Source organism: Pelobates fuscus, chromosome 6, assembly GCF_036172605.1.
Source record: "Pelobates fuscus isolate aPelFus1 chromosome 6, aPelFus1.pri, whole genome shotgun sequence".
NCBI lineage: Eukaryota > Metazoa > Chordata > Amphibia > Anura > Pelobatidae > Pelobates > Pelobates fuscus.
In genome coordinates, this window is record NC_086322.1 from 102,868,206 (window position 1) to 102,891,031 (window position 22,826).

A 22,826-nucleotide genomic window follows, 5' to 3' on the forward strand; every position below is an offset into this window, starting at 1 on the left:
ATGTTTATAAATGGGTTAATCCAGCCTCCAAATCCTCTAGTGGCTGTCTCACTGACGGCCGCTAGAGGCGCTTGCGTGATTCACACTGTGAAAATCACAGTGAGAGCACGCAAGCGTCCATAGGAAAGCATTGTAAATGCTTTCCTATGAGACCGACTGAATGCGCGTGCAGCTCTTGCCGCGCATGCGTATTCAGCTGAAAGGGAGGATCAGAGGCGGAGAGGAGGAGGAGAGCTCCCCGCCCGGCGCTGGAGAAAGAGTTAAGTTTAACCCCTTCCTCACACCAGAGCCCGGCGGGAGGGGGACCCTGAGGGCACTGTAGTGCCAGGAAAACGAGTATGTTTTCCTGGCACTATAGTGGTCCTTTAAAGGCATTCCGTGGTCAGTGCCTTTACAGCCTGGCTCCCTGCTTAGTGAACCGGGCATTGTGCTGTGATCTCCTGAGCCACGAAAAACGTGTGTCTTTTTCTCTCTCTCTCCTTGGCTTTCTCCAGAGCAAGAGAGTGGAGGAGCGAATAGCAGTCTTGCACAAGCCAGACAGCTTGAGCTGTATTGAAGGAAGCAACATTAATTAGAGCCATGATCCAGGGGCAGGCTTATAATTGCAGGGTTTTTTGCTTTTCTTTCCTGCTTTCAAATTATTGACGTTCCAAGGCACCGTGTACAGTGCCACAGTAACTGAGGAATCATAATCATGCATATGTGTGAGCCTTTAATATGACTTCAATGACAAAAATACTGAAACAAACTGTGTGTTAGCCACATTTAAAGTGACTTGATATGTGTGTAAAAGTTATAATTTGTTTATTAATTATTGTATTTTTTTTTTCCTGGCATATGGTGGCAGTACAATAGGGATGTACTCTTCCCTTACGGCAAGCATCTGAAAGAAATAATTAACATAAAAAGTTCCTCCCCTTACCAGGTATAAGAGACCCTGCAGCCTTAGGACCTCCGTTCTCTTTCTTGTTCCAACAGGAACGGACGGCATCTGGAAGTTGGAGAGATTGGTGAGGCACATGGGTTGTTGCCAGGGGGATTCGGCCTGATAGCCTCCCGGGTGGAGCGCTGAGTGGCCATGGGACATACTGCAGTTACGGAGGCAGGTATGAAAGCCTGCTTTTATGCCGCGTGAGGTCACCGGCTACGCAAGGAGGCGGTCCATTAGGGCAGCGAATCCCTGTCCGTCGGAGGAACATGCCCGGGTGGTTATGCGTTCCACCGGAGTTCCGACCGCGCTATCGCGCATGCGCGGGCTGAACTCCCTGGAAATGGCGCCAGATTTGAAACGATCTGCCTCTATATGCTTTGCAGATCTCTCTGTAAGCATGGATGCTAGGCAGTGAAGATCTCCCGTGTCACCAGCCCCCCCACACGGGTCAGAGGTTTTAGAGGTAGGTTCCTGCTGGTTTCTATTCTTTAAAACTCTCTAGGTATTTAAATTATTTTTCAAATACAAATATTGTTTACATTTTGTGTATTACAGATATGTCTATCCCTGTTTCTACTGACAATATGGATAAAGACAAGGTTCCTACTCCTGCTTCAAAAAAAGCTAGTTCCAAGTCTAAGCATCTCTGTTGTAGTGAATGCTCCACTCCTTTGCCAGATGGGTTTAAGAGGAAAATCTGTAATATTTGCTCCTCATTATCGCTAGAAAAATCCAAGCAACAAGAAATTAAGTCTTTTTTGTCTTGGTTTCAGGATAATCTAGCCCAGACCTTTGAGTCTTTTAAAGAAACGGCTCACACTTCTCCAGTTAAAGCTACTTAGCAGAGAGCTAAAAGGAAGAGGACCCCATCGGACTCAGAACTCTCGTCAGGGGAATGTTCCTTTTCGGAATCAGAATGCTCTAGCGACTCTTCTGATAACGAGGTGGGGTTTCCTCGTGACGAGCTGAGGAAATTTATTAAAGAGGTGTCTATGGTCCTTTCTGATGAGACAGTAGATAAAACCAGGAGTAAAGCAAAATATGCTGGATTTAATTTCGAGGGAATGGAAGAACCCAGAAAAAAGGGCCTTTATCTGCAGTCATTTTAAAAGTATTGTTAAAATACAGGAGGAAGATAAATTGGAAGATTTACCGGTAGTTGATGTACAAGTTGCTCAATTGTCTAAAAAAAACAAAAAACTACCTTGCCTATTGGGGAAATTTCGGGTCTGAAAGACCCTATGGATAAGAGAGCTGAAACTTCCAGCAGAAGGGCCTATCAGGCAGCAGGTTTTCAGGCTAAAGCTGCATTAGCCGGGGCTTCAGTGGCGAGAGTTCAGAATCTTTGGAAGAATGTCTGGGTGATACCCAGGACAATGGCCTGTCCCTCCTATTCCAAAATTTGAGGTTGTCCAATGAGTACCTTATGGATATTGTTACGGAGGTATTTAAACTATCAGCTCGTGTCATGGGTTTGTCGTCAGTAACCCGAAGGGCACTGTGGCTTAAGGCCTGGGCAGCAGACACTGCTTCAAAATCTGCATTATGTGAACTTCCCTTGGAGAAGAAAAAGTTGTTTGGTTCTCCCCTAGAAGACTTAGTCCGACAGATGTCGGACATTAAAAAGGCCTTGCCTCAAGACAGAAAGTATTCTCGGAAGCACAGGTACAGAAATTTCCAATTTAGGCATCGGAGGGGTTTTCAAGACAAACCCAGGGATTTTCGTCAACAAAGGAAAAATCCGAAGTTTGACACACAAAAAGATAAAACTGACAGAAACAAACGTTTCTGACGCCATCAGAGTGGGCGGAAGGTTGCAGAATTTTGTTCACAAATGGAGAGAGACGATTACAAATCCATGGGTTTTGGATCTAGTCCAAAAAGGTTACCAAATAGATTTCTTGGATGCTCCAAGGTCAACTTTCCTTGTCTCCTCCTACCGGTCAAAATTAAAAAAAACAAGCCCTTTTTTCCGCCACAGTTTCCCTTTTAAGAAAGGGTGTTATAGAAAAGGTTCCAAATTCCCAAGTTCACCAAGGGGTATACTCCCGTTTGTTCCTTGTTCCAAAACCAGACTTGAATTTTTTGGAAAATTCAAAGTTTAAGTGGCATCCAAAGCCACTTTGGCAAGATGGCTGGTAGAGGTTATAAAGTGGGTTTATTCTTCATCGAACCTTCCTATACCTGCTTCCTTGAAAGCACATTCCACTAGAGCCATGGCTACGTCTTGGGCCGAAAAAGCATGTGCATCTCCAGAAGAGATATGTAAAGCGGCTTCCTGGTCTTCTTTCAACACCTTTGTGAAACATTACAGGCTAGACGTATTCTCTGCCTCTGACGCTGATTTCGGGCACAGGGTGTTACAAGCTGTTATGGCCTAAATTCCCGCCCTTACTCTGGGATCTCGATATATCCCTATTGTACTGCCACCATATGCCAGGAAAAACTGCAATTTTACTCACCGTAAATTCCTTTTTCCTTAATATGGTGGCAGTACAGCACACCCTCCCTTTATCTAATTAATAAAAAGTTTGGAGGTTTTTGTGGTTCCACTGTTGTGTTCTTGATACGTACTGAGGTCCTAAGGCTGCAGGGTCTCTTATACCTGGTAAGGGGAGGAACTTTTTATGTTAGTTAATTCTTTCAGATGCTTGCCCTAAGGGAAGAGTACATCCCTATTGTACTGCCACCATATTAACCCCTTAAGGACTGGGCCAAATGTACACGTTGTGAACAAAACAAAACGTAAACAAAACCGGTCATTTGTGCTATATGTCTGTCCAACCGTAATTCACCTCTTTCATATTAAATGCACCCCACCTTATTATATATCATTTTATTCAGGGGAAACAGGGCTTTCATTTAATATCAAATATTTAGCTATGGAAAAAAATGGGAGAAAATAAGAATTTTTTTTATTTTTTAAGTTCTACATGACATTTTAACTGTCAACGTCATAATACTGTTTGCTTTTACTGCAATAAAATACACATATTTGTATTCAGCAAAGTCTCACGTGTAAAACAGTACCCCCTATGTACAGGTTTTATGGTGTTTTGGGAAGTTACAGGGTCAAATACAGCACATTACATTTGAAATTGAAATTCGCCAGATTGGTTACGTTGCCTTTGGGACTGTATAGTAGCCCAGGAATAAAATTTACACCCATAATGGCATACCATTTGCAATAGTAGACAACCCAAGGTATTGCAAATGGTGTATGTCCAGTCTTTTTTAGTAGCCATTTGGTCACAAACACTGGCCAAAGTTAGCGTTAGTATTTGTTTGTGTGTGAAAAATGCAAAAAACGCCAATTTTGGCCAGTGTTTGTGACTAAGTGGCTACTAAAAAAGACTGGACATACCCCGTTTGCAATACCTTGGGTTGTCTACTATTGCAAATGGTATGCCATCATAGGGGTAATTTTCATTCTTGGGCTACCATAGAGTCTCAAAGGCAACGTAACCAATGTGGCGAATTTGAATGTGAAAAAAATGAAACACAAGTCTTATATTTGACGCTGTAACTTTTGAAAACACCATAAAACCTGAGGGGTACTGTTATACTCGGGAGACTTTGCTGAACACAAATATTTGTGTTTCAAAACAGTAAAGAGTATCACAGCAATAATATCGTCCGTGTAAGTGCTGTTTGTGCGTGAAAAATTCAAAAAACGTCACTTTTACTGGCGATATCATCGTTGTAATACATTTTACTGTTTTGAAACACTAATGTTTGTGTTCAGCGAAGTCTTCTGAGTAGAACAGTACCCCACATGTACAGGTTTTATGGTGTCTTGGAAAGTTATAGGGTTAAATATAGTGCTAGCAAATTAAATTCCCTTTACTTTCGGCATGGGTTGTCAGGCAGGTCCCGCTAATTGTAATTAAGATACCTAATTATGTAAAAATATTACATAAATATATGTGTAGAATTAATATATATATAATATAATTTTTTTAAAATATTTTTATTTATATATAGTGATATATACGTATATATTTATGTATATAGTTATATATATTATTTCGTTCTACATGTATTTTGATATCAATATATATATTTATTTTAAAATACAGTTAGAACGAAATAACACACATCTATATATTTTTAAATTATTTTTAATTTTATAATTTTATTTTTTTACGTATTTACATATTTTTTTATATATATATATATATATATAACAATAATTATATATATATTTAATCAGTGTCAGTCTACGTGTAATTTGATATTAATATATATATATATATATATATATATATATATATATATATATATATATATATATATATATATATATATATATATATAAAAATAGTAAAATACACCTAGACAGTGTGTGTGTGTGTGTGTGTGTGTATATATACCGTATATACTCGAGTATAAGCCGACCCGAATATAAGCCGAGGCCCCTAATTTTTCCCCAAAAAACTGGGAAAACTTATTGACTCGAGTATAAGACTAGGGTGGGAAATGCAGCAGCTACTGGTAAATTTCTAAATAAAATTAGATCCTAAAAAAAATATATTAATTGAATATTTATTTACAGTGTGTGTATAATGAATGCAGTGTGTGCGTATGAGTGCAGCGTGTGTGTGTATGAGTGCAGTGTGTGTATGAGTGCAGTGTGTGTATGAGTGCAGCGTGTGTGTATGAGTGCAGCGTGTGTGTATGAGTGCAGCGTGTGTATGAGTGCAGCGTGTGTGTATGAGTGCAGCGTGTGTATGAGTGCAGCGTGTGTATGAGTGCAGCGTGTGTATGAGTGCAGCGTGTGTATGAGTGCAGCGTGTGTATGAGTGCAGCGTGTGTATGAGTGCAGCGTGTGTATGAGTGCAGCGTGTGTGTGTATGAGTGCAGCGTGTGTGTGTATGAGTGCAGCGTGTGTGTGTATGAGTGCAGCGTGTGTGTGTATGAGTGCAGCGTGTGTGTGTATGAGTGCAGCGTGTGTGTGTATGAGTGCAGCGTGTGTGTGTATGAATGCAGCGTGTGTGTGTGTGTGTGTGTGTATGAGTGCAGTGTGTGTATGAATGCAGTGTATGAATGCAGTGTGTGCAGGGCCGGTGCAAGGATATTTGCCCCCCCCCCCCCCATATGTCCTGACCTCCCCTCCTCCTCCCTCAGTGGTCCTTACCTCCCCACCCCCGTGTTCCTTCACCTCCCTCCCCCAGTGGTCCTGACTCACCCCTCCCCTAGTGGTCCTTACCCTCCCCTCCCCTAGTGGTCCTTACCCTCCCCTCCCCTAGTGGTCCTTACCCTCCCCTCCCCTAGTGGTCCTTATACCCCTTTTTTTTATTATTATTTTTTTTTATTATTATTATTATTATTTTTTATTATTATTTCTTATTTTATTTATATTTATTTTTCGTCCCCCCTCCCTGCTTGATACATGGCAGGGAGGGGAGCTCTCCTTCCCTGGTGGTCCAGTGGCAGTTCAGTGGGGGGGGAGAGGGGGGCTGGCAGAGCTGTAACTTACCTGTTCTGCAGCTCCTGTCAGCTCTCTCCTCCTCTGCGCCGTCCGTGCAGCTCCTTCTATCAGCTCACACTGTAAGTCTCGCGAGAGCCGCGGCTCTCGCGAGATTTACACTGGGAGCTGACCGAGGTGCTGAACGGACGGCGCGGAGGAGGAGAGAGCTGACAGGAGCTGCAGAACAGGTAAGTTACAGCTCTGCCAGCCCCCCTCTCCCCCAGTCTGTATTATGGCAATGCAAATTGCCATAATACAGACCTTGACTCGTGTATAAGCCGAGTTGGGGTTTTTCAGCCCAAAAAATGGGCTGAAAAACTCGGCTTATACTCGAGTATATACGGTATATATAATTTTATTTTTTTACACTTATTTTAACTTTAATTTTATTTGATTTCCAGCCAGCAGGGGGGACTAACTGTCATTATAGTTAGTCCCCCTGCTGGCAATGCCTGAGCCAGCTATCCCGGCCATGTGATTGTGAGGTCCTCGCAAGGACCTCACTCTCACATGGCCGGGGGGCTCCAAGAGGACCGACGTGCCGCGGGGGGCTCCCTGGGAGTCCCCCCAACCGCGATCGCCGGCGACCGGGTAAGTAAAAAAAAAAAAACGGGCGGCGGCGTTTAGAGCCGCTTAAAATAGGGCGTAATAGTACGCCCTCCCGTCTTAAGGGGTTAAGGAAAAAGGAATTTACCGTGAGTAAAATTGCAGTTTTTCTCCTGGTTTAACCCTGCATTCTGTAAAATGCAGGGCTTCTTGCTTATATAAACGCTGATTATATTTTGGCATTTAAGGATTTATTCCAACCAAAAAAGTGTTTTCATAAAACACTGGTTTGGTTAGAGTGAGCCTTTTTTTGTTTTTGTGTACGTACCTTTTTCATGAATAGGGAGATGCTGATTGGCTTTGAGCGCTAGCCAATCAGTGACAAACCTGCCCAGCGGTACTTCATGCTTCCTGAAAGTCAATTTGAGAAGCATGATGCCGCTGGAGGAAAACGTTGGGGTTAAACAGTTTAAGAACGATTTAACTTTAACCTCTTCATGTAAAAGTGCCCAGGGGTCACCTGCCACCATAACAACTTAACTTTTAAAAAGGTTTTATGGTGACCAGAGTGTTTAATTCAGAGTATTATGAAAACACGTATACATAATCTTCATACCTGCAGCATTAACCCCTCACCATGTTTTATCAACCTTACACCAGCAGCATTAACCCCTCACCATGTTTTATCAACCTTACACCCACTGTATTAAATCCCTGCACCCACAGCAATGCCTCCACACTTTGATTAACTGACTCCAAATATGCTTCACTGTTACAAATTGTGTAATTGGGGGTGTTATTTCTTTCTAATGACTACAGAAGACTGGGTACTAACAATGATATTGCTCCAGCCCCCCCCCCCCCCCCCCCCCCCCCCCCCCCCCCCCAGCATGCCCCTGTTTAAATGACCTATTACCAATAAAGGTAATATTTCAATCCAGTAAGGAGATTTTGTAGCATAACATTTATAGATAACTGTGGTGCAGGCTGTAGTGACTTGTGGTTTCGGATGTGCCCTGGCGACTCACCATTGTAGTTATTAAACTGTCTTTTGATTTGTATTACCTGGGGTCCGATAGAAGCCGCTTCCCACCTCCACTACTTGGCTCTACTTAACGTATCTCTGTAATGCAGGGCTAGCAAATTGGCAGAGATTACTCTCAGCCAATCGGCTAAGCCCTGCACTGCCGGGCTTCGCTCTGATATACCTTTCAGCTCTACTTTGGAAGTAGTGGAGACATGGAACAGCACCTGGTGGACCCCACATAAGAAGTGAGACAGTTCTAAACCAGTTTAACCACTTACAATATGGGAAGCCAGTGAGTTGTAGTGGTTATGGTAATTGCAGTGTTCCTTAAAGAAACCGTGAAAGAAAACCTATGGTTGTATTCGGTTTGTGAGTGTGTATGTGATTTACATGATTTCATCTGCATGAGAAAAATATAGCTTACCAGTAACTGAACAGTGTTCCCACAATAACAGCAGCACGTTGGCGGAACTATCGGCGGTGCAGCTGCACCAGGGCCCGCATGCCTTGGAGTGACTCATGCAGTTAGGACAACCCGATGAGTATGCTTTCTTTATTGCTGAGCAGGGACTTGGTCGGGTGCCATGGCCCTTTAAATGCGTAAATAGGTCCCTGCAGTGTCTTCCGGATGGGAAGTATATGGCCTGTCACTGCCTTCAAGCTTCATACAGTGCACTGCGCGGGAGGGAGAAGGTGGCATGGGTGGGCAGGAGCAAGAAGGGAGCTGCTCTAGAACCCACACTCACTCCTATCAGCCGAAGCAGTAGCAGCAAGACTCCAAGCAATTTATATGTTTATGTATGTCACATTGTGTGTACATCTGTGTGTCAGGGTGTACCTCTTTTTGTTTGTATATATGTCTATGTGTGTGTGTATTTGTGCATGCATCAAGGTGTGTACCTGTGGCATGTATATCTGTGTAAGTATGTATGCATGAGGCAGTGTGCCTACATCCAAGCAAACACCAACACATGCAAACACACTCATGCAATCTAACACCAATATTACATACAAGTTCCCCCCTTTCATTCAAACTCCAAGATTATATACAAACACACACCTTCACTCACACCTACTACACACAAAAGTACATCTACTTTTTAAAGCCAACATTGCATCCAAACAACTTTTGCAGTCAAATACAGACATTAAGTACAAACACACCCCTGTATTAAAACACTAAAATTATATACAAACACCCCTGCATTCAAACACAAGTAAAACACACGCAAACCCTACACACCACTGCATTCTAATGGCAACAGTAGATACAAATATACTCCGACATGCAAACGAAAACATGCTTACATTCAAACGCACAAGCATGGCTCACAATACAACCTAGCAAGGGGGGGCAAATGTTAGATCCCCAGCTGACATAGCATCGCTGGAGTTGTATGACAAATGGGCATCTACCGATTGTCCACTCTTGCACTTTTTGGGGCCAAAAAAGCTTTCTGGCACCAGAGCCCTCTCTACATTCGTTCCGCCACTGCAGCAGCACATGGGAGACCTTGCTAGAGACCATAGGGGAGCATGAGCTGAAGGACAGGAATGCGGGACAGACTCTGTTAAAGGGAACTACTCATTGAAGTAGTCTGGGTGCAGTGTCCCAAGTCCCTTAACCCAGCAATTGTATTTTTTTTTTTAAATTGTTTATTTTGTTTTAATTGCCGGTTTAACTCCACCTCTAGTGAATGTCCACCAGACAGCCACTAGTGGAACTTCCGGGTCATTAGGTGACTTTTGGTCGCTTAACTGAACCTGGACGTCCTCCGTATAGTTTCCCTTTAACTAAATGTGGAAACAAGCAGTGAGTGTTTCAGCATCAGAAATGCTTTAGCAGTCTCCCATTTGAATAAACTTGAGTTAAGTGAAAGTATGAAAAGTATTATTATTTTTGGTTATCTATAGCTGTCTTCTTTTTTGGAGGGGGAGAAGGAGAGGGGGTATAGGCATTTTGTAAAGTTGGGCACATGTAAGATAGGAGTAATAAGCAGCATTCAATTCTCTCAGTTCTAGAAAACTGCCATGAGGTGGCGCTATTGTCTATCGAAAACCCATTTTCATTCCTATTCTTTACTCCTCTCAAACTTTTCCTCCATTTAAATCTGAATTTATACCCTATTTAAAAGTATACAGTGTCATTTTATAAGCTTTGGATGAAATTCTGCAATTTTATATAGTTCTATAAATTGTAAAATAAGTTGTAATATTTCTGTCTTATATCCATGCATGCTGCTATTTAGTGTGTCTATGGTTATTTTAAGGTTGTAGTTGCCTAGTTTTCAGGTATACCATGTTATTATAAACCAGACTGCTTTGGAGAGGGGAGGACGTTTTATGTAGCCTTTTGTGTTGACTGCAGCCTCCTATAACCTTAAGATGCAGAAACTAACTTACTACTTTATTTTTTTGCTGTACATGTCTGGGCCCGCCCACAGGAGTGAATTTAACCAGTAACCATGCAGGCTCATGACATTTTTCGAACGCTAAGAATTCCGGAGCTAGTGGACTTCAGGCAATATGTTCGAACACTTCCCACCAACACCTTGATGGGCTTTGGTGCCTTTGCTGCCCTTACTACATATTGGTACGCTACAAGACCCAAGGCTCTGAAACCTCCTTGTGATCTAGCCATGCAATCTGTGGAAGTACAGGTAATCACTACCTTTCTGATTGTCTAACCTTTCCTTGTAGACCTCAGGGACGTTTACAACATTTTAGTGCTTTTGTTTTGTTTTTTGTGTGTTTTCTGATCTTTGATGATGATGAATAAGTCATACAATCATTAAGTCATGTCTTTCTGTGTTAGAAGAAGAAAAAAAACGCTCCAATTTTTCCATTTTATTTTTATTTTTTATTTTTAGTGTAGTTGGATGGTAAGAACTGCCCCAATGTATTAGAAAAGCGTTTTATTATTTAATAAAAAAAAAAATTCCCCCATAGCTTTACCGGTTGGCTTGTGTTTTTTTTTTTTTTAAACTAATTCTGTAAATTGCATACGCTCTCCAGGGGCACTTGTTTAGCAGTGAAGCAGTAAACTATTTGCAGATCGGCTCTGCACTGTTAATTTTTAATACTCATTCCATAAGTGCAATTACTGTATTTTGTTTGAACCCCAGCAATTATTTACAACAGCGTCCTTTGAAACAAGTGTCACTGACACTTTATTTAGTTTTGTTTTCTTTTCTTTTTTTGCTCGATAGTTACTTCTATAAAATTGTAAAATGAACTCTTAAAGTGACATTCATAGCACCATACACATATAGCCTTTTGCGGTGATGATGGTGCTCAGGGTATATTAATGAAGTCCCTCTGGTTTTTAGAAAAAAAAAAAAATTCTGATTGTCCCAGGATTGAGAACAGTTAAAGAGACAAACTGTAAACATGTTCCCTTACATCATAACTATAATAAGCTTCTTCTCACTTTTTAAAGTAATACTTTCTCCTGTTTATATGCCATTCTATAAGCAGTGTGATATTTTTATGGCTGGTCACATGTCAGCGTTGTCCAGTTAATTTACCATAGGACTGCAAAGGAATACTAAGATGTCAGAGCTTTTTCCTTCCTGTAATTATGGGGGCTTTTCGGGTTCACTGCAACACCACTCCTACACTAGGAATATAAAATAATTTGATTTTCAGCAGAACCTAGCCTGATATCCTATTTGTTATGGACACTGGCATTATTTTAGCTGCACTATTCTGTGAGTGTGTTGCTGAGCAATCACCAGGCACACACTTGGCTTTGTGAGTTTTTTGTAGTTGTGACAGCTGTTTGATATATTTCACTTAAGCTAACCTGCACTTTGCCATATAAGATCTGTCACATTTTGAGATCGCTTTAGGCAATTTTTGTTAGCACCTTTTCCCCACAAGGTATATGTATTTTTTATCAATATTCATTTAACATTTTTTTTTTCCTGCATATATTCTCAGATGTTTTAGATTTGGGTTTTAGAGCAAAGTTTCATTAAAGCTCCATTCAGGAGATCTGCCGGTTAACTCAAACGGAGTTGACCATAAACTGAGAATTATCTGATAATTAACGTTCTAGGCTAAAATAGCTCATGTGAAAAAAAGTTAACAACTTGGTGTTTTTTCCCCATTCAGCAATTCTTGCTTAAAACGTGAAAACCCCTGTTCAATTTTTGACATATCCTGGTGTAGAAAAAAATTCTGCCAGTGCAAGACTTATAATATATGTGGTAGTCTGTCTGAATTTATGAGAACACCATGAATCCCCCCCCCCCCCCAATAAAAAAAAAAATCAAAAGCCCATCTGAAACAGTTGAGTTTGGTTAGTAATATCTGGCCTATCTAAAGGGGTTGTACTTAAATTCTAAATGTGATTCTTAATTTCATAATACAGTACTTTTATTCTTACTGAGGCAGTGCTTAAAAAATAATTGTGCGTTTCGTGTCTAGTACAAGAATGTGTTCAGTGCAATGCATAGTACGTCATACATTTTGTTAAGTCTTGAATTAAATTTGGGTGGTTGACTATACTTCAAATAAGTATGAAAATGTAAATGTTGTTATTGTACAGGTAATCTTTAATTAATGGGGAAGGTTTGTGAATATGTTAACCCTCACACCCTGCTTGGTATTGAACTTTAAAGGAATGCTCTAACCACTGAAATCTTTAAGCTCATTGCATATGTCATTGTGCAAGGAGGTTCCTTGTTCCTGTTGCTGAACTAATTTGCATTTAATCTATGTGATGCAGCAATAGTGCGTTTGTAACCTTTTTGTTTTGTTTACAACAAACGATATAACATAACCTGCACATTGCAACAGATGTTGGTGCCTGGAGTACAGTGCCGCCTTCCTGGGCAAGTCAGCAATCCTCTGCAGAATGGTTCGACGCACGACTTACCTGGGATCTTGCTGCTCCTTGCCTACACTATAGCCTTCAGAGAGCTTTAGCTAAGCCTGGCTATATTTAGCTAATGGGAGCTCCGAACCAAGAGCTCTCTCGACTGTAACTAAGGTGGAAGAACTTTTCCCAGTGGACACCTGGTTGTGAAACCATTTGGTGCTTGGAATATTTCTTTAAGATAGTCATGTAATCTGTAAGTGCTGATGGCTTATTTCTTGTAGAGCAGGAATGTCCAGTGTGCTCAATTACAGATGCCAAATTGTGCACGAATTGTTATGGTTCACTTGCAGGAAGATAGTATTTGGGTAATCCTGTAGAAGATCATACATAAAGCTCCTATTCTTGGTTATATTCGTAACTCATATTGCTACCAATGTCTGTTTGAAGACCTATTACAGTCTGGGACTAGAAATGATATTGTGTACCTTTGTTGAAGTGGGTATTGCTGGCTTGGGTTACGCTGCCCCTAGCATGTTTTGGGTTTTTTACTTTGAGCAAGTAGATGCCTCTCCTGAGAATATTTTGAATTTAATGACTTTATGTTGTGCTGCTGTACTTCAAATAGTTTTTAAGGAACCAGCAGCTAGGAACACACTGAGTGACCAACCGCAGAGTGAAAACAAAGAAAAGAATGTTGTTGAGACAGAAATGCATTTTCACATATACATGTTGGTCTCTAATTAGTGTTTTACGAAAGTTCACTGATCTACAAATTTGGAATGTTGTACATCTAGTTGACCAAGACGGATCAGGCTTTGAGAAAAGGATGAGATTATATTTGCTAGTGCCCAGATGGAGACAGTAAGGATCTCTTTACTCCAACATCTGATCAATGCACAACAAAAACATAATATTTTATTTATTTTATTTTTTGTGAGTTGTGCAATCTGTTTATTCAAGGTCATCTTGCTAATGAGTCTTATAGTACTCTTAATACCTGCTAGCTTGACCTGAGCACAAACAGAATACATTCACTGTTCCCAAGCCCCCACCCTCTATAACCAGTTGGTGTACATTACTCTGAAATCCTATTAGTCAAATAAGAAATTGAACTCTGAACCCAGATGCTTTTAATCTTCTTAGTTCAAGGAAAATGGAGAGCAGCATGGTTTTATATTAAATGCCTGCCAAAGTACACAGTTGGTATGCTTAGTCTGTTATTAACCAGTCCAACCCTCCCTCACATGTCTTTTTGTTCATGCATGTGTTGGGAAAGTCACCGAGTGAAGAGTTTATGCAGTAGCTTTTGCTGACTGCTTAAACAGGGCTGCTAGGATTTATAAATGGACGGTGCTTCCCCATAATACAGATTTTAGTTGCTTGAGGCACTTGACGTTGAATTAGATCAAAATGGGATTTTTTTTTGGAGGATTTGTTTAATTTTTTTAGTGGGGAATGCACACAGGTGTCTTGGCAAACGAATGTGTAAAAATACAATATTGACTTTCAGAAACGCTTCCGGAGTAATGGTAATTTAGTCATCTGGGAAATTTACCTTATGTGTCAGAGCACAAGAAGACAACAGTGTCAATCTCCTAGTGTTCGAAAAGGGAGGGATTACATATTGGAAAGAATACCTACTAATACCACTAATAATTTAAAAGGAAACTATAGTACCAGGAAAACAAAGTTGTCCTTTGGCGCTTGTTCAGACTCCGCTGACGGGGGAGACCTAATGTACATGCTTGGCAATGGCCGCACTCGCATTAGTATTTCCCCATAGGAAAGCATTGTATAATGCTTTCCCATGGGGTTTTACATGACACTGGATGTCCTCCTGCATAGCGTGAGGATGTCCAGCGTCAGGCGACCAGAAGTCTCCTAACAGCCCGGATATCCCTCTAGTGGCTGTCTGGTAGAACTCCACTAGATGTGTGTCAGGATCGGGACAGGGATCCAACACGCAGAGTACAAAGAGTGGAAAGGTACGTATACCGGGCCTTAGAATGGCCGGACTAACGTACCGAGAGTAAAGAATAGTCAGAGGCAAGCCGAGGTCGAGGGAACGAGAAGACAGATAAGCGAGAGACAAGCCGGGTCAAGGGATAACAGAGAAACAGGGTAGTACAACGAGCCGAGTCAAAACCAATAGAGCAAACTAGAATACCAGAGCACTGAGTGACTAGACAAGCTAGAACCACGACAGGGCAATGAGCTGAAGTAAGGAGTAAGCTTAAATACCCTGGCTCTAGATGGAAATCACGCCTCTGACAAGTACCGATTGGATATCGGACACTTGAGTGACAGATTGCTCGTGCTAGCGTCATGACGTCACGTATTGAGCGTCCTGCTAGAAAAGGACGTGGATTCCTCGCGGCCGGTGTTTAAGTGACTGGATGAACCGCGAGGAACGGAGGAAACAGCTCGCCTGGACGGATACACCACCAAGTCTCTACCTCCCTTAGAGGTAGAGGCCTCAGGTACCCTGACAGTACCCCCCCTCTCAGATACGCCCACCGGGCGGAATGAACCGGGGCGAGATGGGAAGCGAAGGTGAAATGCTCTGCGAAGGCGAGAAGCATGGACGTCCTCCTGAGGTACCCAACTCCTCTCCTCAGGACCATAACCCTTCCAGTTGACCAGATATTGCAACTTTCCCCTTGAAATTCTGGAGTCAATGATGGAGTTGACCTCGTACTCCTCCCGACCCTCCACCTGAACAGGACGAGGCGAGGAGACTTTAGAGGAGAATTTGTTGCAAATGAGGGGTTTCAACAAGGAGACATGAAAAGAGTTAGGAATGCGTAAGGCAGGTGGCAGAGCAAGGCGATACGCAACCGGATTGATACGAGTGAGAACCCTGTAAGGGCCTATGTAACGAGGAGCAAATTTCATGGACGGAACTTTTAGGCGAATATTCTTAGTACTCAACCATACCCTATCCCCAGGAACAAAAACAGGAGCCGCTCTTCTATGTTTGTCAGCGTGTTTCTTGAACAGCGAGGAACTATGTAATAGAATTTGTCGAGTCTGGTCCCATAATTTCTTCAGGTTGGCGACATGATCATCAACCGACGGTATCCCCTGAGAAGAGGAAACCGAAGGAAAAATCGAAGGATGAAAGCCATAGTTCATGAAGAAAGGGCTAGAGCGAGTTGAATCGCAAACAAGGTTATTGTGTGCGAACTCCGCCCAAGGAATCAGACCGACCCAATCGTCCTGGTGTTCGGAAACAAAGCAACGCAGATACTGTTCGATCTTTTGATTAGTACGTTCAGCAGCTCCGTTAGACTGAGGGTGATAGGCAGAGGAAAAGTTCAATTTGATGCCCATTTGAGAACAAAAGGATCTCCAGAAACGTGAGACAAATTGAGAACCTCTATCAGAAACAATCTCTGAAGGAATCCCATGTAGACGAAAAACTTCTCTCGCAAAAATCTCCGCCAATTCAGGAGAAGTCGGAAGTTTGGGTAGTGGCACGAAATGGGCCATCTTGGTAAATCTATCCACCACCGTGAGGATAACAGTCTGTCTTTTGGAAGCAGGCAAATCAACGATAAAGTCAATGGACAAACAGGACCAAGGTTTCTCAGGAATGTCCAAGGGGTGTAACAGGCCACATGGGGATGCATGAGATAGTTTAGTCTTGGCACAAGTCTCACAAGCTGCAACGAACTCCTCAATATCCTTACGAAGTGAAGGCCACCAGAAATCCTTGGATATCAGAGAGTACGTTTTGCGAATACCAGGATGACCAGCTATTTTACTCTCATGAAAACATTGTAAGAGCTCCAGTTGAAGTTCAGGAGGAACAAAGTTTCTTCCCTCAGGAGTGTTTCCGGGAGCTAGATGTTGTGATTTCAAGATCTGGTCAAGTAGCGGGGAATGAATTTTGAGACTGGTATTAGCAATAATATTGCATTTGGGTACAATGGAAGACAAAAGTGGTTCAACTGAAGCAGAGGGTTCATATTGGCGAGATAGCACATCGGCTTTAGAATTCTTAGACCCAGGTCTGTAAGTCAGAACGTAATTGAAATGGGTAAGAAACAACGACCAACGAGCCTGCCTGGAGGACAGACGCTTGGCCTCTCCGATATAGGACAAGTTTTTGTGGTCTGTCAGGATGGTAACAGGATGTAATGTACCTTCCAATAAATGTCTCCATTCTTTCAAAGCCTTGATAACCGCTAGTAATTCTCTGTCACCAATGTCATACCTGCTTTCAGTACCGGTCAATTTTTTAGAGAAAAATCCACATGGATGTAATGGTTTATCAACACCCAACCTTTGAGATAGGACAGCACCTAAACCAGTCTCTGATGCGTCTACCTCGAGCAAAAATGGCAGAGAAGTGTCAGGGTGAACTAAAATTGGAGCGGAAGCGAAAAGCTCCTTGAGAGTCTTGAACGCAAGAAGAGCTTCAGTAGTCCAATTCTTAGTGTCAGCCCCCTGTTTGGTCATGTTAGTGATGGGTGCAATAATGGAAGAATAGCCCTTAATAAAGCGCCTATAATAATTGGAAAAACCAATAAATCTCTGTATGGCTTTAAGACCTGTGGGTAAAGGCCACTCTAGAATGGATTGGAGCTTATCCGGATCCATCTTAAATCCCTCCCCAGAGATCACATAGCCGAGAAAGGTTACCTGGGTTTGATCAAAGCTACATTTCTCCAACTTGCAGTACAAGCCATGCTGGAGAAGCTTGTGCAAAACCCTCCTGACTTGTTTGTGATGAATCTCAATGTCACTAGAATGAATGAGTATATCATCTAGGTATACAATGACGCACTCTTGCTGAAATTCCCTAAGAACCTCATTAATTAGATCTTGGAATACTGCTGGCGCATTGCATAACCCAAAAGGCATGACAGTATATTCATAGTGGCCATATCGAGTATTGAATGCCGTCATCCACTCATGTCCCTGCTGGATTCTCACCAAGTTATATGCCCCTCTGAGGTCCAACTTGGTGAAAATTGTAGAGCCCTTCAAACGATCGAAGAGTTCGGTGATCAAGGGAATCGGGTAGGCATTTTTAATGGTTATCTTATTCAAGCCTCGATAATCAATACAAGGTCTCAAAGAACCATCTTTCTTTTTAACAAAAAAAAATCCAGCCCCGGCAGGAGAGGAGGACCTCCTGATGAATCCCTTGTCTAAATTTTCGTGAATATATTCCTCTAGGACTGAGTTCTCCTTTATAGATAATGGGTATACATGACCTCTGGGAGGCATGGTACCAGGAAGTAGGTTAATTTTGTAATCAAAGGACCTGTGTGGGGGTAAGGTATCGGCTTTCTTTTTGTCAAATACTGCCTTTAAATCTAGATACTGAGACGGAATTTGTGTCTCTGTAGGATTGTCAGAGGTATTCGATATATTAGTTAATCCAAGAGGTAAGACCTTCCGCAAGCATTTTTCTTGACAATTCTCTCCCCACGAAACTATCTCCCCTGATTCCCAATTAATAATAGGGTTGTGTCTCCTCAGCCAGGAGTACCCCAGAACTATGGGAATAGACGGAGAAGAAATGAGCATCAAGGATATATCCTCTTTATGCAGGATGCCAACAGTCAAGTTAATCGGTATGGTTTCATGAAAAATAACAGGCTCAAGTAACGGTCTACCATCGATGGCCTCAACAGCCAGAGGTGTCTCTTTTAACTGGGATGGAATAGCATGCTTGGCAGCAAAACCCTGATCTATAAAGCTCTCAGCAGCTCCAGAATCGATTAGTGCCATAGTCTTAACTACTCCCTTCTCCCACTTTAAAGAAACGGGTAACACAAGCCTGAGCTCCTTGTAGTTGTGAATAGAGGACAAAGTAGAAACACCCAAGGCCTGTCCTCTAGAGGAACTTAGGTGCGAGTGTTTCCCGAACGATTGGGACAATTTAGGCGTAAATGACCCCTGACTCCACAATACATACATAAACCCTCCCTTCTCCTGTACTGTCTCTCCCTTTCAGTGAGATGAGTACTGCCTATCTGCATAGGTTCAGGAATACGTAAGTCTTCGAACTCAGAGATTTGAAAGGTAGGCGCTAGTTTAAAGGAGGGTCTACGGGTCCTATCTCGAGTGTTCTGCCTCTCTCTTAAGCGTTCATCAATACGAGATATAAAAGAAATTAAATCCTCCAAATTTTCAGGGAGTTCTCTAGTAGCGACCTCGTCAAGAATTACATCTGATAACCCATTCAGAAACACATCTATATAAGCCTGTTCGTTCCACTTAACTTCTGCCGCCAAGGATCTGAACTCTAGTGCCTAATCCACAAGTGTTCGATTGTCCTGTTTAAGGCGCAACATTAATCTAGCTGCATTGACCTTTCTGCCAGGAGGGTCAAAAGTTCTTCTAAACGCAGCTACAAAGGCATTATAATTATAGACGAGTGGATTATCATTCTCCCATAAAGGATTGACCCATCTCAAAGCTTTTTCAATGAGCAGAGTAATAATAAATCCAACCTTTGCTCTATCTGTAGGATAAGAGCGGGGTTGTAATTCGAAATGGATGCTAATCTGGTTTAGAAAGCCACGACACTTCTCCGGTGACCCGCCATAACGTACTGGTGGGGTAATACGGGAAGAAGCACCTACAGTGGCTACCTCTAGACCTGAGACTGCAGGAGAGATAGAAGGAGTACGTGTCTCCTCAGGTGGATTACTAGCACGAGACAAAAGTGCCTGTAGTGCCAAAGCCATCTGATCCATCCTATGTTCCATGGCGTCAAACCTGGGATCCGAAGAACCAAGCTGACTGTTTGTACCTGCAGGATCCATTGGCCCTGTCGTAATGTCAGGATCGGGACAGGGATCCAACACGCAGAGTACAAAGAGTGGAAAGGTACGTATACCGGGCCTTAGAATGGCCGGACTAACGTACCGAGAGTAAAGAATAGTCAGAGGCAAGCCGAGGTCGAGGGAACGAGAAGACAGATAAGCGAGAGACAAGCCGGGTCAAGGGATAACAGAGAAACAGGGTAGTACAACGAGCCGAGTCAAAACCAATAGAGCAAACTAGAATACCAGAGCACTGAGTGACTAGACAAGCTAGAACCACGACAGGGCAATGAGCTGAAGTAAGGAGTAAGCTTAAATACCCTGGCTCTAGATGGAAATCACGCCTCTGACAAGTACCGATTGGATATCGGACACTTGAGTGACAGATTGCTCGTGCTAGCGTCATGACGTCACGTATTGAGCGTCCTGCTAGAAAAGGACGTGGATTCCTCGCGGCCGGTGTTTAAGTGACTGGATGAACCGCGAGGAACGGAGGAAACAGCTCGCCTGGACGGATACACCACCAAGTCTCTACCTCCCTTAGAGGTAGAGGCCTCAGGTACCCTGACAATGTGGAGTTAACCCTCAAAGGTAATTATTGCAGTTTATTAAAAACTATAACAATTATCTTTGCAGGGTTAAGTGACCTGGGACTAGATGAGCTGAAGTGGTCTAGGTGCCTATAGTGTACATTTACAGGAACCTCCTCTCTAAGCACAATGAGGGCTCGGGTGCAGTCTCTCCAGTTTAAGTGAAAATGTTTTGAGTATTGTGACAAAAACAAAGTTTGGCAAAATCCTGGTCCTTCAACTTGGATGTTTTTCCCTTATTTGCTTCAGCAATGTGAATGGCCGTGATAGGCGGTGAGCACAGAGGACAGTTTAAAACAAAACGTTCAGGCTATTCTTGCTATCCAGGCTGGAGGAACTGCACACAAAGATCCCTTGATTAAAACATCCACTATTTAATAAACTGTAAAAAACAAGGGTTCAGGTGACCACTACAGACCACTAGCAGACATTCATGTGTTGTAGATCAGAGTGGCAGGGTGAGTAATATTTGTCATTCCAGTTATGTTCTATGTGCCATAGCTCTTACTACAATCTGTGCATAGTTTTTTTTTAATTTAATGTACATTACATAGTAAGAGGCTGAAAAGAGACATACGTCCATCAAGTTTGATCTTTCTCACAGCTTTTGACAAAAAAAAGTAAAAAAAAAACTGTTTAAAGTGCTTTCCAATTTTGCAACTAACAAGAAAAAAATTATTTCTTGACCCCAGAATTGTAGTCAGATCTTTCCTTGGATCAAAAACTGTTACAATCTAATTACATCCCAGAATATGAAACATCTGAACAGGCTATGAGAACCACATTTTCAAGCAGATATTTCCACATCGTTATTGTTCTTACTGTAAAAATAAAACAAAAAACAACAACCCTTTCCTTTGCCTTAAACGAAATCTCATTTCTTCCAGTCTAAATGTGTGGCCTCAAGTCCCATGTCTAGTCCTGTTTATGAATAGATTTCCAGACAGTAGTTTGTATTGACCCTGAATACATTTATTTATTCTAAACTAAACCGATTTTTAATTTTAACCTTTTTTCGTATCTAAAATTTCCATTCCTTATATTAATTTCTGTAGCCAGTCTCTGCACTTTTTCAAGTGCCATCATATCCATTTGTAGAACTGGTGCGCAAAATTGCACAGCATAGTTAAGGTGTAGTCCTACCATTAAAAAAAATATATATGGGGGGCGGAGCCAACTGCCGATCGAGCCGGACGCAAATTGCGGGAGCTCCGGACCGATAGACCCGCTAAAAGCTACAATCAGTAGTCAGACCCACAACCGGTGCCCGGTAACAGGATTTACCTGCACCCCACACGATGGGGAAACGCTCCAAAAAATTGCGGGCAGATAGGAGCCCAGGAACCCGGGATATCAGCATATTACTGCAGCAGCCGACTAGGCCCGCACCAGCAAAGATGGCGCCGGCGGCGGCCTCCACCTCCGACTCATCTGATGCAGAAAGCTTACCGGAGGAACTATCCACCTTCCCAGAGGTACTTACCACCACCCACCAGCCCCCAAAAGAGGGAGATACTGCCCCCTCGACTAAAGCAGACATCAAAGCCCTTCTGCACGAGATAAGGGCCATGTTTCAAGCAGATGTGGCTGGGGTGAGGGAAGAAGTGGCCACCCTCACAGACAGGGTTATAAGATTGGAAGATGACATGGACACGACGAAAGTGGCCCAAACAGCCACAGATAGTGCCCTAGGCTCACTACGGAAGAGCAATGAGGACGTGCTTAACCGTCTGGCCAATATGGAGGACAGGATGAAAGCAAGAAACGTGAGAATTAGGGGAGTCCCTGAGGCCATAACCACTGGTGAACTGCCACATTTCATCCGGAGACTCCTTGCTACACTCCTTCCCCCAAAGCATGCAAAACAAGTGGTCATGGATCACTGCTTCCGCCTGCCTAAGGCCCCCAGAGCCCCCCCAGAGTCATCACGAGATATCCTTGTAAAGCTGGTACGGGACTCAGACAGAGGTGCTATCCTAACAGCAACCAGAGATACCCCCAGCACTACCTTTGAGGGGCACCAACTGACTTTCTATAGGGACATATCCCGACATACCATCACATGGCGAAGGTCACTACGTCAACTTACGCAGCACCTCCAGGAATACAAAGTACCATATAAATGGGGAATACACAAGCTGACGGTAGAAAGATGGGGCAAGATACACTCCCTCACTCACCTATCTGAATCTCACCGCTTCCTCCGAGACCTGGGACTGCCCGTGAGCACCTTTCCCTTGCCGCAACAACCTTCCTGGTCAGTAGACCACATTACCCCATTTGTCCCAAGAGAAGCCGCAAGGGGAACCCGCGACCCGCCACCATGACAAGGACTAACGCAAAAGCTCGTCCATCTCACCACACAAGCTGCTTGCGAGCTCACCTTCTCTCCAGGTGTTAACATGGACACTGAATATTGTTTCCTGGTTTTATAGTTTTATGGTTGTTACACACTTTAATATTTTTTATTTTATCTATGCTTTTAAGATCTTATTCTAAATTGGCTCCATCAGTAGTAGCTACACGAATACTGCAGAGTTGTATACCCCCCCCCCCCCACTAACCTATCCACCATGCCTAATACGACCAGCAGCTCCCACCAACAGGCAGACGCTGCGTGACACAGGCCGACAGCAACCACTTATTACATTA

At 42.7% G+C, this 22,826-nt stretch overlaps 1 protein-coding gene across 3 annotated transcripts in view; it reads left to right on the forward strand.

The window, feature by feature from the left end:
- The window catches only part of ACSL1 (acyl-CoA synthetase long chain family member 1), a 101,066-nt gene that overhangs the window by 22,515 nt on the left and 55,725 nt on the right, over positions 1 to 22,826 (forward strand). For all 3 annotated transcript variants that reach the window (XM_063458125.1, XM_063458124.1, XM_063458126.1), the window contains one exon: positions 10,419 to 10,634. In XM_063458125.1, coding sequence (XP_063314195.1) covers positions 10,440 to 10,634 — 195 coding nt within the window. In that variant the 5' untranslated portion in view covers positions 10,419 to 10,439. The remainder of the gene's footprint in view (positions 1 to 10,418; positions 10,635 to 22,826) is intronic.